The following is a 13,826-nucleotide window of genomic DNA, read 5'->3' as shown; positions in this document are numbered from 1 at the left end:
TGTGCGGGTGGCACATAAAAGACACCATTTCGAGCGTGGCCGTTGCCAGTATCGCCTGACTGGCCTTCGTGCAGGTGACACGTAAAAGCACCTACTACACTCTCTGAGTGGTTGGCGTTAGGAAGGGCATCCAGCTGTAGAAATTCTGCCAAATTTAGATTGGAGCCTGGTGTTGCCATCCGGTTTCACCAGTCCTCAATCAAGTCGTCCAACCCATGCTAGCATGGAAAGCGGACGTTAAACGATGATGATGATGATGATGATGATATATATATATATATGTGTGTATGTATATATATGTATACACAGGTGTGTGGGTATGTATATATGTATACAAATACGCAACACTCCAGACCACCAGAGCACTAATACAACAACATCCAAGAAACTATTTCTCCCACTAAGCCCAGACAAGCATAAGGAACACACCCACACAGAAATAATTGCAACATCAATAACTCAACTGGGGTGCACACCACCAATAAGTGCAGAATAACACTAACTGTTGCATTCTGACCATGCCCACCGTGCCCGCTTCCACTATGGTTACCATCAGAATCTACAAGTGGATGGGAATAGACAGGAGAGCAGAGAGACTGTTGTGGTGCATGTGCACCCCATACTAAATGTTGGAGTGTGTAGTATGATTCTCAGTTAGGTGGAGACATGGTATAACCTGGAAAGATCCATATAACAGGGAAAATTCATATAACTTTGAAGATATGGGTCATGTCTCATCATTCAGCCAAGCCAACTACCTGCATGCAATCTGATTAATCAAGGCTGATCGAGAGCAACACATCAACAATACTGACATATACACTCTACAGTCTCTCCAGTTACTACAGAACCTCTACCTTCATTGCCATACAACACAGTCTCTCCCATCACTGCAGGTCTTCTGTCTACACTACTATATAACAACACACCAGACATAAACAACATACAGTTTCCCCAGTCGCTACAGATTCTCTACACATTTTTACTCACTCACACACACACACACACACACACACACACACACACACTATACAGTCATTACAGGCCCTTTATGTGTACTGTCATATAACAATACATTATTTACATATATACTGTACAGTCTGTCTAGCCACTACAGGCCATCTACCTTCACTCTTATAGACCACCCTCTGTCATCACTCCACAAGTCAAGTTTCACAACCACAGATTATCATATTTATGACATATATATAAACCCAACTTTGATAAAAAGAGAAAGAATTCATTGTAAAGTTTCACAGACATAGAACATCGTATTTATAACATATAATATACATAATCTATTTTTGATAATAAGAGAAAGAATCCATTTGTTAAGAGAAGCACAGTAACTGCTGCGCACTCAGGTAAATGGTAAGCAACAAGTGTTTGGCTTATACAGCAAATTTAAAATAAATAATAAGCAATTACTTACAATAGCTTCAGCAATAAGAAGTAACAAAAGGGCTTCCTCATTCTCATTTGCTGGTGTAAATAGCCTATAATTAAAGAGAAATACTTCTGAGATTAAAATAGACTGTGTTTATGTGCTTACATGTTTGTATCCATGTGTGTAATGTGTGTATTAGTTAGTATAGTCCAAAACTTTTGGCAAACATTTTAGATAAGTGCAACAATTAATCAACGGAGTACATGTGTTTTAAAGAGACATTCAACTCAGGAAAAGTGAATGTTAAAATGATGATGACATACAGTTATGAATGTCTGAATGCTTACAGCAAAATATTGATTTCTTACAGAGGTACAAGGTCTCAAATTTACGGGGAGCGCACTGTCAATTACGTTGACCCCAGTACTTAGCTAGTACTTTTTTTACCAGCAATTTGCATCAATAGGAGTACAGTTTAAAACATCAGTTCCATGTAGTGTATATGAAACAAGTCAGCCTGATGTCAAGCCTTGAAAGATTTAAACTAAATATTGTAAGCTAGGGAAACATTCATTATTCACACAGTTCTACTGCTATTTACAACAGTATGCTTCAGTTCCAAATGGTGCCTCTTTACAATCAAGTTGGACAAATCAATGAAATTTAGCTGACTGGTCATAAATAACAAGACTACAACAATAATGTGAAGACGTGAATCAGCATTTCTCTCAGCCAACAAGCTATTAAACTTAGCCAGTTACAAGTATCCTTTAAACCATCATATTTTGTAAAAATACACAACATATCATTACTTGTGTCTATGTTTGAAATTATTACTATTGATAAAGTCAGGGGCCCATTTATCTAAGTCAATCTGTCAGAGCCCACCTGCCTGTCTACAAACATTACTCGCAGAATAAGTTAAAATCAAAACTGCTACTGCTGATGGCGGTAAGCTGTTCAAAACTCTCTCAGTTCATGTATCTCTATACAGCTATCTGGACTGGGTCTCTCAAGAATATGAAGACAACACATGCTAGTGATGGCATATGAATCACCAACCATTAAGCAGATTGTCTAAGTTGGCTATCCACACTCTCACTTAGCAGCATTCAATGTTATATACAGAGATGCCTGATTCATATATATTACCTTAACATCTAATCTTCATTAACCTGCTTCTGACTAAACCATAATCAACCAGTAGCCCACAGCACTTTTTCCTCCCAACATTTGCTAAACATTCCCACCTCGTATTCAAGCCACTACAATATGTCAATTTCTTAATTTATTATCACAAACATAACAATAGAAAATAAGATAGAGACAAAGATATATATACATAAAACAAATATTTTCTAAAAATTCTCACAAAAATTTCTGCTTTACTTACTTATCTCCAGCATACATTCTAGGAACAGCTGTGTTTCCACTTCTTGATTCTGAATTCTCAGAGTTAAGATCTAATTGAATGTATGTTCTTTCACAGACACCCCTCAACAAAACTTCAGCCAGCTGACGGGAAAGAATCTAAATATCACAAAACTTTAAAATTACTAAAAAAGTAATAACATAGAGATACAATTGCATAAATACGGCTGTTATTTAAACAATCAGAAGTTATAGATATAATGTTATTTATCTTAATGCTTGAATAATGAGATTTATAGAAAATACTAAGAAATTCTGAAGTAATCCAAGAACTAATAAACAGATGTTACATAATACAAATAGATTATATTTTTTTAATGTTTGAATCATGAGAGAGAACTTGAGATGTGATAGATGCACAGGGGTAATTAGCTGTAACAATGAAATGAAATCTATTAACTAGTCAGATGGCTTACTAAACACAGCTGATATTTTATGCCACCTAGATGATCTAATTAGTGTAGGAGGGGAGGGAGGTGGTGGCAAGTGAAGTGAAAGCATAGTTGCCAGAGTGATGAAGAGGTGGAAGAAGTTTCTGGAATGGTTACTGATGTTGTCAACAAAGGATTTTTTCTCTTCATGTGAAGAGCAGACAGTATGAAGTATATGTAAGAAAAGTGATGTTACACGATAGAGAAACAAGAGTGATGAATGTGGAATATTTATACAGGCTGGAGCAATGCTATGAATGTAATCCATTAAACATTGTCATCAGCCACCAGATTTTAACTTCTGAAGACCTGCATGTGACTATGTAGGCCAATGCAGGATCTACATGTGCAGTTGCAAACTTAGTATTTGTTAATTGTGAAAGTGTCACTGTATTATCAGACATGTAATGTTAACTGGATGCAAGTGAAAGGAGAGAGCAGCTGATCATTAAATATCTTCAGCTGATGTATAAAGGAGTGGTAAATGTCCTGGTATTTCTTAAGATGGCAAACAGTTGTTTCTATTATTAATGTGTTTAGGGAGTGAGTTCCAAAGGGTTACAGTTTTGGGAAGGATTGGAGAAAATGTTTAGTACAAGTTTTGATAAGTAATATACAATAGAGACAATATCAGGAGGACAGACAAGTAAATCAAGTAAACTTAAGAGGTACATAACTAGCTAATTCAAACATAGAAGGGACCATTATAGTAGTGGTAGAAAAGGATATAGAGCATATTCTCTTACTGTAACAATAAAAAAATTGAAGATATCTACAGTTGAATACATGTTAATGTCTCCATTGGAGCCTGGTGCAGCCTTCTGGCTCGCCAGCCCTCAGTCAAATCATCCAACCCATGCCAGCATGGAAAGCAGACGTTAAACGACGACAACGATGATGATGATGATGGTCTATGATTTATACTTATTTAATGGTTCTTTATCCATCCCAAAGTTTAACAGTCATCAATAAGTGTGACCTCCACCATGTGGTTATAAGAGGAAAGAAATTGATCAGGTGCTAGTTTGAAATAAATCTACCAAAGAAGTAAAACACACACAAAGGGTAATGGATAACATTTCTAAACAAAATATTACCTGTCGTAAACTTTGGGTGTAACGAGATTCGACTGCCCGTAGTAGCTCTCGAAATCTGCTAATACCACAGGAGAGTTTTCTACAAAATATTCAGACATGATAACATTAGCAATGATTTCAACAGGATTAATGAAAAGAAATTAAGAATGTTCAGTTGTGTTGAGAGTAGATAAATCAGGCAATATCATAACTCCTAAAAGAAATATGAGATGATTAAACGAAGAAAGACAAACATTGAAAAACTTGGCAAAATAAAACGATTTTTCGGTTTTCAAGAAAATAGAATGTAAATTAGTAAGATCAGATTGGAAAGATTATATAGGCTTGTGTCCTATTAGAAATTGAGTAAAGTTTCATATTCCATCATTTAACATCTCCAATGGAAATGCTAAGCAACAGCTTAGTGATGAGCCAGTAACTATAAGAGTATTCTTTTATTCTTGCACTGGTTTCACTTGGTGAGCTATGGTCATGCTAGGACCCTACCTTCCAGTATACAACCAAATATATTGATACCAACACTGACTTTATCAACTGATACTTATTTTTATAGAACAGAAAGGCTCGTAATAGATCGTTTCAGTTAAAAACTATTAATGTGTACCCTTTCGGCACCAATCTGTCAGAAACTGCCCCTGGTTCTGTGATACAAATTTCCTGTTTTAAAATTCATCTAAATTAGAACATTCTATCAAAATTTCATATCAAATTATGTTCCAAACACCAGCTTAATAATGAAAAGTTATTTTAATGTATTCTTTATTATTTTCTAAATTTATTGAAACAAAGTGTATTCAAACAGAAATGTAATAACAAAGGGATTAATAATAGACTTTATTCATAACTTGAGATCTTCATTTGTAGTAAAATACACGACTTTTCATTTCTCATGTTGGAACAAGGCCACAAATATTTAAGAAGCAAATATAGGTGATTGGAATAACTTTAGTATATATCTGGTAATTAATCTACCATCATAATGATGACTCTAGCGGGATGAAAAGCAATGTCAATTTTGATGGGATTTGAACTCAGAGGTGACTAAATCCAAGTTATTTACTCAGGCACTATACTCTTTCTGCCGTTGTCCTGCCTTAGATACATGAATATTAAAATATACTACGTCAAAAGGATATTGCTTACAACATCAATTATTAGCATACTGGAAAACCTGAATTAAACAGGAAGTGAACAGCTGATACAAACAAGTTATATAGCATTTAGAATGTAATTTAGATAAATAAGTATGTCATCAATATAAATGTATTCCAATCAAATGCAAAGATAGAATATTTAAATATAAAGCAAGTTTCAGACTGGAAATGTCTAAATTCATTAAAAAAAAAACAAATACAAAGTTACATAATGGAGAAAATAATTGGCTTTATTGATCATACCCAATGTAGCAAGCAATATGAATGTGGTTAATTTACTCATCCTCACTATATAATTGTTCCTTATTTTATCAATTCATGGGAAATGAATGGTAACATTAACTGAAAAATAAAGTGAACTCACTCTATTTTACAACCATTTTATAATATGAAAATGCATTTAAATCCAATGGCTTCCCATAGTAAAGGGATTTGAACATGGGTAGTAATAAAGGAAATTAATTTAAATTCATCATTGAACAGAACCCTATTGCTTAACCCTTTAGCATTCAGATAACTCTGTCAAATGTAATGCTTATTCATTTACATTAAAAAAAAATTAATCATATATTATTTTACAGCTTCAAGATTTAAATGATATGGTAGCTTACTTTGAGAATAACATTGTAGGGTAGGTATGAGAGGCTTGATCTGGTTGGTTTCAACATGAAACTGGAAGAATATTTGGGCCACATATGGCCAGTTTGAATGTTAAAGGATTAAAGCAGCACGTATGTAACCCTTCAGTTCATCAAGATATTGAGAATAGGACCAAATTATCTGGGATAATATGACTTATAATTGATGAGTATTCCAATTAAGAACCTACTTGAGGTATTTGAATAACATGACTAGGATTTGTAAGGCTGATACTAGGAGGCCATGGCAAGAAGCCAACCAAACACATGACATATATCTACAATATGTACATCAACATAACTAAATGGCACCTGTGCCCAGCATCGCCGTTCTGGCACTTGTGCCCGTGGCATGTGTAACGACTTTCGAGCAAGATCGTTGCCAGTGCCCCTGGACTGGCTCTTGTGCAGGTGGCACATAAAATACACCATTTTGAGCGTGGCCATTGCCAGTACCGCCTGACTAGCCTTCGTGCCGGTGGCACGTAAAAGCACCCACTACACTCTCGGAGTGGTTGGTGTTAGGAAAGGCATCCATCTGTAGAAACTCTGCCAAATCAGATTGGAGCCTGGTGTAGCCATCTGGTTCACCAGTCCTCAGTCAAATCGTCCAACCCATGCTAGCATGGAAAGCGGACGTTAAACGATGATCATGATTACACATATAACACAAGAAATAGCTGCTAAATTTCCTTCAAATCACATTCAACTATCCTAAAAAAGGAAGAACATATTTGATAATGTGGCCCTAGGTATAGTACATCTGAATAAAAGATGTGGAATACCTTTGGTCATAGATCAGCTTGACCAGATTCACCTTGAGCTAAATAAACATCAAGAACAATAACAACTAGTGAAGCTGTGAATATCACTAGAGAAAGCCACAGATGTCACTAGTAGGTGAGATGAGAGCAAGCAAAGTTAGCAAAGGTGTAGTGTTTACGCTTGCAGGAGATTATGCTGTACGTGTGAGATAAATGATAAAGACAATGATAATGATGGTGGCGGTAATAATGATGAAGATGATGTGGTGATGCTGAATTTTGTTTAAAAGTATAATAAAAGTAGAAATATAAAAAGAGTACTATACAATTCCAAATTATTCAGTTGTTGATTAAAAATAAAACTAATCTAGGAACTTGAGAGGAATTTTAATAATATTAACTAAAAAAAGACTTCAAGATCATGATTTCAAAATCTCCCCACAGTAAATGGACATATAAGATGAAAAACAATGAAATGTCTGAAATAGTGTATTAACTAATTAGGAAATACAAGGAACATGAATGAAAGTGTGTGTGTGTGTGTGTGCGTGCGTGCGTGCGTGTGTGTGAATCTACAGCCAAAACACTTAACATCCACAGATAAAGTCTACCTAAGGTGTTAAATGTGATACAGGTTAATTAGCTTGAACTAGATGCCACAGAGTGAGTATATAGCAACAATGTGTAGCTGATGAGTTATTCATCATTTTGCAACACTGAATTCATTTCCCACTGTGGAGAAAGTTACCTGCAATAGACTAGCATACTATTCAAGAAGATCAATGACTCTCACCTGTCTCTCGATATGGTAACTGCAGATAAACATTAGCTCATGAATCTTTATGATTCCAAAAGAACTGGATTGGCCTAATGTCAGACATGTAATATTGCATGACCATGAAACATGGACAATAAATACCAAAGACCAGCAATGCTTAAAAAAGAATAAGCCAAATATGCATATTAGCCCTTTAGCATTTAAACTAACCATATTTGGCCCAAATTTTCTATTTGTTTTATGTTCAAGCCAGTGAGATCCAGCCTCTCAGGCTTACACTACAATGTCATTCTAAAAATAAAAAATCACATCATTATAATCTCAACAGTATGAGATAAATAATGCATGATTTATTCAAAACGGGGTGACTAAGTAAGCATTACATTTGACAGAATAATCTGAATGCTAAGAGGTTAGACGTATAATGTGCACAAGAAGTAACATTATTAACATTATCATGTCACCAAAAAATAGGTTTGTGAATTTACCAGTCAATAATGTCAATTTCTCTACAGGCCTGCCTTTTACTGCAGTTAAGCCTTATGGGATAACACTAGAGTCTTGTTTTTTAATTGCCAAATTATGAAAATATTTCAAGTGATGGGTGTCAGCTACCTTAACTGAGCAACTGTGCACGAGAAAGACAAGTTAAATACAAGTGAATTGTGAAAGTTATTGATATCAAAGTATTGGTCGTTGGTCAATCTACCTAGACCAGCGATTCCTAAATTTTTTAGGGCTGCCACCTCCTTGGCACCTAGGCCATATTCCTAGCGCTGCCCCCCACATCACCATCTCAAATGTAGACCACGTTCTTGCAGCAAATTCAAAACAACTATATTTCACAAATAAAATTGAACTTAATTAACCTATTATTTTGTCGTTTTTACATTCATGACCCTCTTTTGGCCACCCCATTATTGCCTGACTTTTCTTCAATGCCCCCACCCTGGATGTTTCCACTGCCCCCAGTGGGGGGGGCAGTACCGCCCCTTTTGGGAACCACTGATCTAGACAGATGACAACATTAGTCTGGACAACAGTTTCAAATAGATAATGAATGGGGTATTTTGGGTGACAAGAGTTAAACCAATGAAGACATGTTAGAAGGTTACATATCAAGACCTCATACAAGAATAACAGGACAGTGGTAGGGGAACAGGATGATAGATTAATGCTGAATGTAATTTAACTATCAAAACTATATCAATAAAGAAAATATTTGCATGATTACTCATACCATGAGAAAAATCTGTGTATTAACAAGATTTCAGCAAGTCTGAAGTCTAAGCTATAGAACTGTAGCTCTAAACAAGATATCTTTTCTGAAGATCAAATAATTTCAGCAGTGTTTACCACCAACTAGTTCCCCTGCCAAAAACCAGCAAAACTAGTTTTGGGAGATTTTTAATAAAAATCAACAGGATTGTGATAATGATGAGTTATGCTAACTAGTCATGCTTGTTTCTTTTTTTTTTTTTTTTTTTTTTTTTTTTTTTTTTTTGCTTGTGCTGTCTAGTTTCAGATCAACCCTGACCCAGCAGACTGATAATCAAAAAATCTTCCAGCTACGACCATCCCAAGATTTTATGAATTTGTAGGGCTATATTATTTAATGTGTTCTATTTTTATGAAAGATCAATGTGATTTGAGTGAGATCTGGTTGTTATTTCTAGCCAGTTGAGTGAACATGTTGAAGCTCTTTCATTGCCTTTTGCCAGAGAAATGATTTAACTTATGGTATACAACAAATACTTTCAAATTTATCTTTCAGTCTTGAAGTTTCATAATATAAATATATAAAAAAAATAAATTTGGATTACAGTAAAAACTATCAACACAACTAAATTTCAGTTAGAACAAATAATTAACCTTATAAAAAACCTTACATCATTGCTGAGATGCTTAAAATATCTGGTGGTGTAGGCTATAGTCTAGTCACCCATAAAGTTAACCAGGTGATACACGAAGGAGTCATAGCCAATGACTGGTGTAGCAGCACCATAGTCAATTGCTACAAAGGTAAAGGTAACGTCTTAGATAGGAATAATTACAGAAGTATCAAATTGTTAGCTCAGGTGATGAAAGTCAAGGAGAGGGTCATAGCCCAACTAATTAGGGAGAGAGTTAATTTAGATGAGATACAGTTTGGGTTTGTGCCAGGGAGAAGCACCACTGATGGCCTTAGAGTTAACCTAGCAAAAACCAAAGTCTTAGTAAATAGGAAGGCGGACAAATCACAAATCTCTTCATATAGATGGCCCTGTTCAATCTGTAGAAAAGGTGTAGGTAGAAACTCCTTAAGATGTACCTGGTGTAAGCTATGGACACATAAGAAGTGTGGCAATATCAAAGGAAGGTTAACTGGGAAGATATTTTTTGTATGTGGCAGATGCACAGGAGCAATAAACACTGAAGATGTACAGAAAACAGATTCCATCACATGCCAGGGGAAAAAACTAGAAGTAGTTGATAGCTTCTGTTACCTAGTTGACCAAGTCAGTAGTGGGGGTGGATGCTCTGAGAGTGTAGCAGTGAGAATAAGAATAGCCTGGGCAAAGTTCAGAGAGCGCCTACCTCTGCTAGAGCACCTACCTCTCGCTCAGAGTAAAAGGTAGACTGTATGATGCCTGTGTGTGGGCTGTGACAGCTGAGGACATGCGTAAGCTTGAAAGAAATGAAGCTAGTATGCTCCATTGGATGTGTAATGTCAGTGTGCATACACAACAGAGTGGAAGTGCCCTGAGAGAAAAGTTGGACATAAGAAGCATCAGATGTGTGCAAGAGAAATGACTGTGTTGGTATGGTCATGTGATATGTATGGAAGAAGACAGTTGCATGAAGAAGTATCACGCAACTAACAGTGGAGGGAACCTGTAGAAGAAGCAGACTCAGGAAGATATGGGATGAGGTGATAAAGCACGACCTTTGAACGTTGGGCCTCACAGAGGCAATGACAAGTGACCAAGACCTTAGAAGATATGCCATGCTTGAGAAGACCCAGCAAGCCAAGTGAGATCATAGTCATGGCCAATACCAGTGTCACATAACTGACTTGTTTAAAAAAAAGCACCTTTCAATCGTTGGGCAATATGCTGTGCCTGTGAAGTCCTGTTGAACTGAGCAAAATCAGTCATGGCTGATGATAGTGCCGCCCAACTGGCACCCATGCCGGTGGCACGTAAGACGCACCATTTGAGTGTGGACAACGTTAGTGCCGCTACACTTCCAAGCAAAAGCAGCATGCTGTCATTAAGTTCTTGATAAAGGAGCATCTGACATCCACCCAAGACGATAGATTGCTTGTAAAGATGACACCAATAACAAGAGCAAGTGCACACATTGACTGTGGTCACAATGAATTAAGTAAATACCTTGACCCAACTCAATACAGTTGTTATACTGTCCAAAGGTTATTATATAGCTTAACATTTTTTCATTTTTGTTATGCAATCTCTGATGATTTGATAATATAGTCTGCTTATGAGGTATTTCCATATATAACAGATATTGTTGTTTATGATATACATGTCAGAATGTATTGAACAAACTTAAAATTTTGTTTCCAAATTTGTTTCTTATATGTACACTGTATTCAAAATATCAAAATGGAACTACAATAAAGAACATGGAATAATAACTCATTGGCACCTCACATATGGATCTTTTGATGCGAAACCAAAGATATGGAGTTCTAAACATTGGTTATATGTTGTGATCAATATAACACATCACAAAATTATAGACATATGTGTGTGTATTTGTGTGTGTGGGGGAAACAGCCTCGTCATCCATATAGTTAATCAGTTATTACAAGGTGTCATGTCCAACAACATGTGCAGCAGCATTATAGTCAACTATACAAAGGTAAAGGAGACGCCTTAGATAGAAGTAATTATAAAGGTATCAAATTGCTGAACCAGGTCATGAAAGTTACGAAACAAGTTATAGAACATTTAATTAGGAAGAGTATTGCACTAGATGTGATTCAGTTTGGCATTGTGCCAGTGAGAAGTACCATTGATGCCTTCTTTCTAATAAGACAAGTGGAGAGGTATTTAATCAGAAGTAAGTCATTGTAGTGGGTATTTGTCAACCAGGAGAAAGCCTTTAACAAGGTCCCTCACTCTGTGATCTTGTGGTTTCTGAGGAAGCTAGGAGTAGATGAATAGCTGGTGCAAAACATACAAGTCATGTACAAGGGTTCTATCAATAAGGTGTGGAAGTTGGCAAGAAGAACAGCAACAAATATAATGTTCAGGTAAGAGTTCATGAAGACCCGCGTCTCAGTCCCCTCTTATTCTTCATAGTTCTCCAGGTCATAACAGAGGAATTTATTAAAGACCAGTTGTTGTGAGAACTATTATATGCTGATGACCTTATTCCTAAAGCAGAATAAGCAGTAGAATCAGAAAAGAAATTTCAGGTGAGGAAGCAAACCTTGGAATCGAAGGGCCTTAAAGTTAATTTAGCAAAAACCAAACTTCTAGTAAGCAGGAAAACAGACAGGACTCTACTCTCTCAAAGAAAATAGCCCTGCTCAAAATGTGAAAGAAGGTGCAGGTAGAAATTTCAACATGTGGAAGAGGTAGAATCAGGAAGACATGGGACGAGGTAGTGAAGCATGATCTTCAAATGTTGGGTTTCACAGTGGCAATGACAAGTGATCAAGACCTTTGGGAATTTGCTGTGCTTGAGAAGACTCATCAAGCCAAATAAAATTATAGTCATGGCCAGTGCTGGTGACATGTAAAAGGTGCCCTTGCTGATGACACATAAAAGGCACCTATGCTAGTGACGCATAAAAGGCACCCACTACACTCGTGGAGTGGTCGGTGTTAGGAAGGGCATCTAGCCATAGAAACCAAGCCACATCAGACTAGAACCTGGTACAGCTCTCTGGCTTACCAGTTCTAGTCAAACTGTTTAACCCATGCCAGCATGGAAAACGGATCCTAAATGATGATGATGATGATGACTTATATACTTAGGATGAAGTAATGAGGGCTGACCTCAAGATGTTGGGCCTCACAGAGGAAATGATGATGGACTATGATGTCTGGTGATATGAGGTTCTTGAGAAGACCTGTCCAACTCAGCAAAACATGTAACATTAAATTTTTCACACACCATACCCCAATAAATCAAACTACATCGCCTCTTCTCCTCATTTTCACATCTCCTCTTCTTCATGCATTATACTTATCTCTCTCTCTCTCTCTCTCTCTCTCTCTCCACTTTTGCAGCCCAATCGTGTTCTTCCCACCCTGCCAACTATATTATTGCTATCCTGTCACCCCCTGCCCCCATATACTTAGATTTCACTAGTCACTACATTCCCCCCACCACTTTTGCATTCACGTGAACACCCTATTCATGCACCCTGGGCAATTCTCTACCGTCCCATTTCTATTCACATCCTTGTACCTTTAGAGTAATGTCTGGCACATTGCCACTCCCTCTCTCACGCTCTATTGCTATCACTTACTTTTGTTCTCTCTCTCATTCTCTCTCTCTCTTTCTCTCTGACTGGAGTAACCATGTATCTCCTCTACAACAACATATCTGTTTCTGTCTCTCTGTCATACTCTAATCTCTCATCACCTGGTACAAAGCTACCTCCTTCAATACCATCACTACCCTCCCAAAGGATCTTTAACTTGCAAGTTACTTGGTGACCTTGCCAGTGCTGGTGCCATGTAAAAAGCATCCAGTCCACTCTGTAAAGTGTTAGCATTTGGAATGGTATCCATCCATAAAACCCATATGAAAGTACTGGGGTTAATGTGATTGACTATCTCCCTCCCCTCAAATTCCAGACCTTATGCCTATAGTAGAAAGGATTATTATTATCAATTATAATTCTTTCTACTATTGGCACTAGGCCAGCAATTATAAGGAAGGGGGATAATCAATTACATTGACACCAGTGATTAACTGGTACTTAGTTTATCAACCATGTAAAGATGAAAAGGCAAAGTCAACCTCAGCAGAATTTGAGCTCAAAACATAAAGCTACAAGAAATGCTACTAAGCGTTTTGTCTGGTGTGAGAATGATTCTGCTAGCTCACCACTTTATTTATTATCAATAATAATTATATATATATATATGTATCTATGTATATATATATATATATATATATAT

The 13,826-nt window shown here is 36.7% G+C and overlaps 1 protein-coding gene across 1 annotated transcript in view; it reads right to left on the bottom strand.

Moving 5' to 3' along the window:
• Positions 1-622: 622 nt before the first annotated feature.
• LOC106881187 (tetratricopeptide repeat protein 7B) overlaps positions 623-13,826 on the bottom strand; it is a 44,940-nt gene continuing 31,736 nt past the window's right edge. The window contains exons 5-8 of the mRNA XM_014931479.2: positions 4,347-4,425; positions 2,781-2,917; positions 1,433-1,496; positions 623-676 (exon numbers count right to left, since the gene is read on the bottom strand). Coding sequence (XP_014786965.1) covers positions 623-676; positions 1,433-1,496; positions 2,781-2,917; positions 4,347-4,425 — 334 coding nt within the window. The remainder of the gene's footprint in view (positions 677-1,432; positions 1,497-2,780; positions 2,918-4,346; positions 4,426-13,826) is intronic.

This window comes from Octopus bimaculoides, chromosome 4 (assembly GCF_001194135.2).
Source record: "Octopus bimaculoides isolate UCB-OBI-ISO-001 chromosome 4, ASM119413v2, whole genome shotgun sequence".
In the NCBI taxonomy this organism is placed as follows: Eukaryota; Metazoa; Mollusca; class Cephalopoda; order Octopoda; family Octopodidae; genus Octopus; species Octopus bimaculoides.
This window is presented reverse-complemented; position numbering and strand designations above follow the sequence as displayed.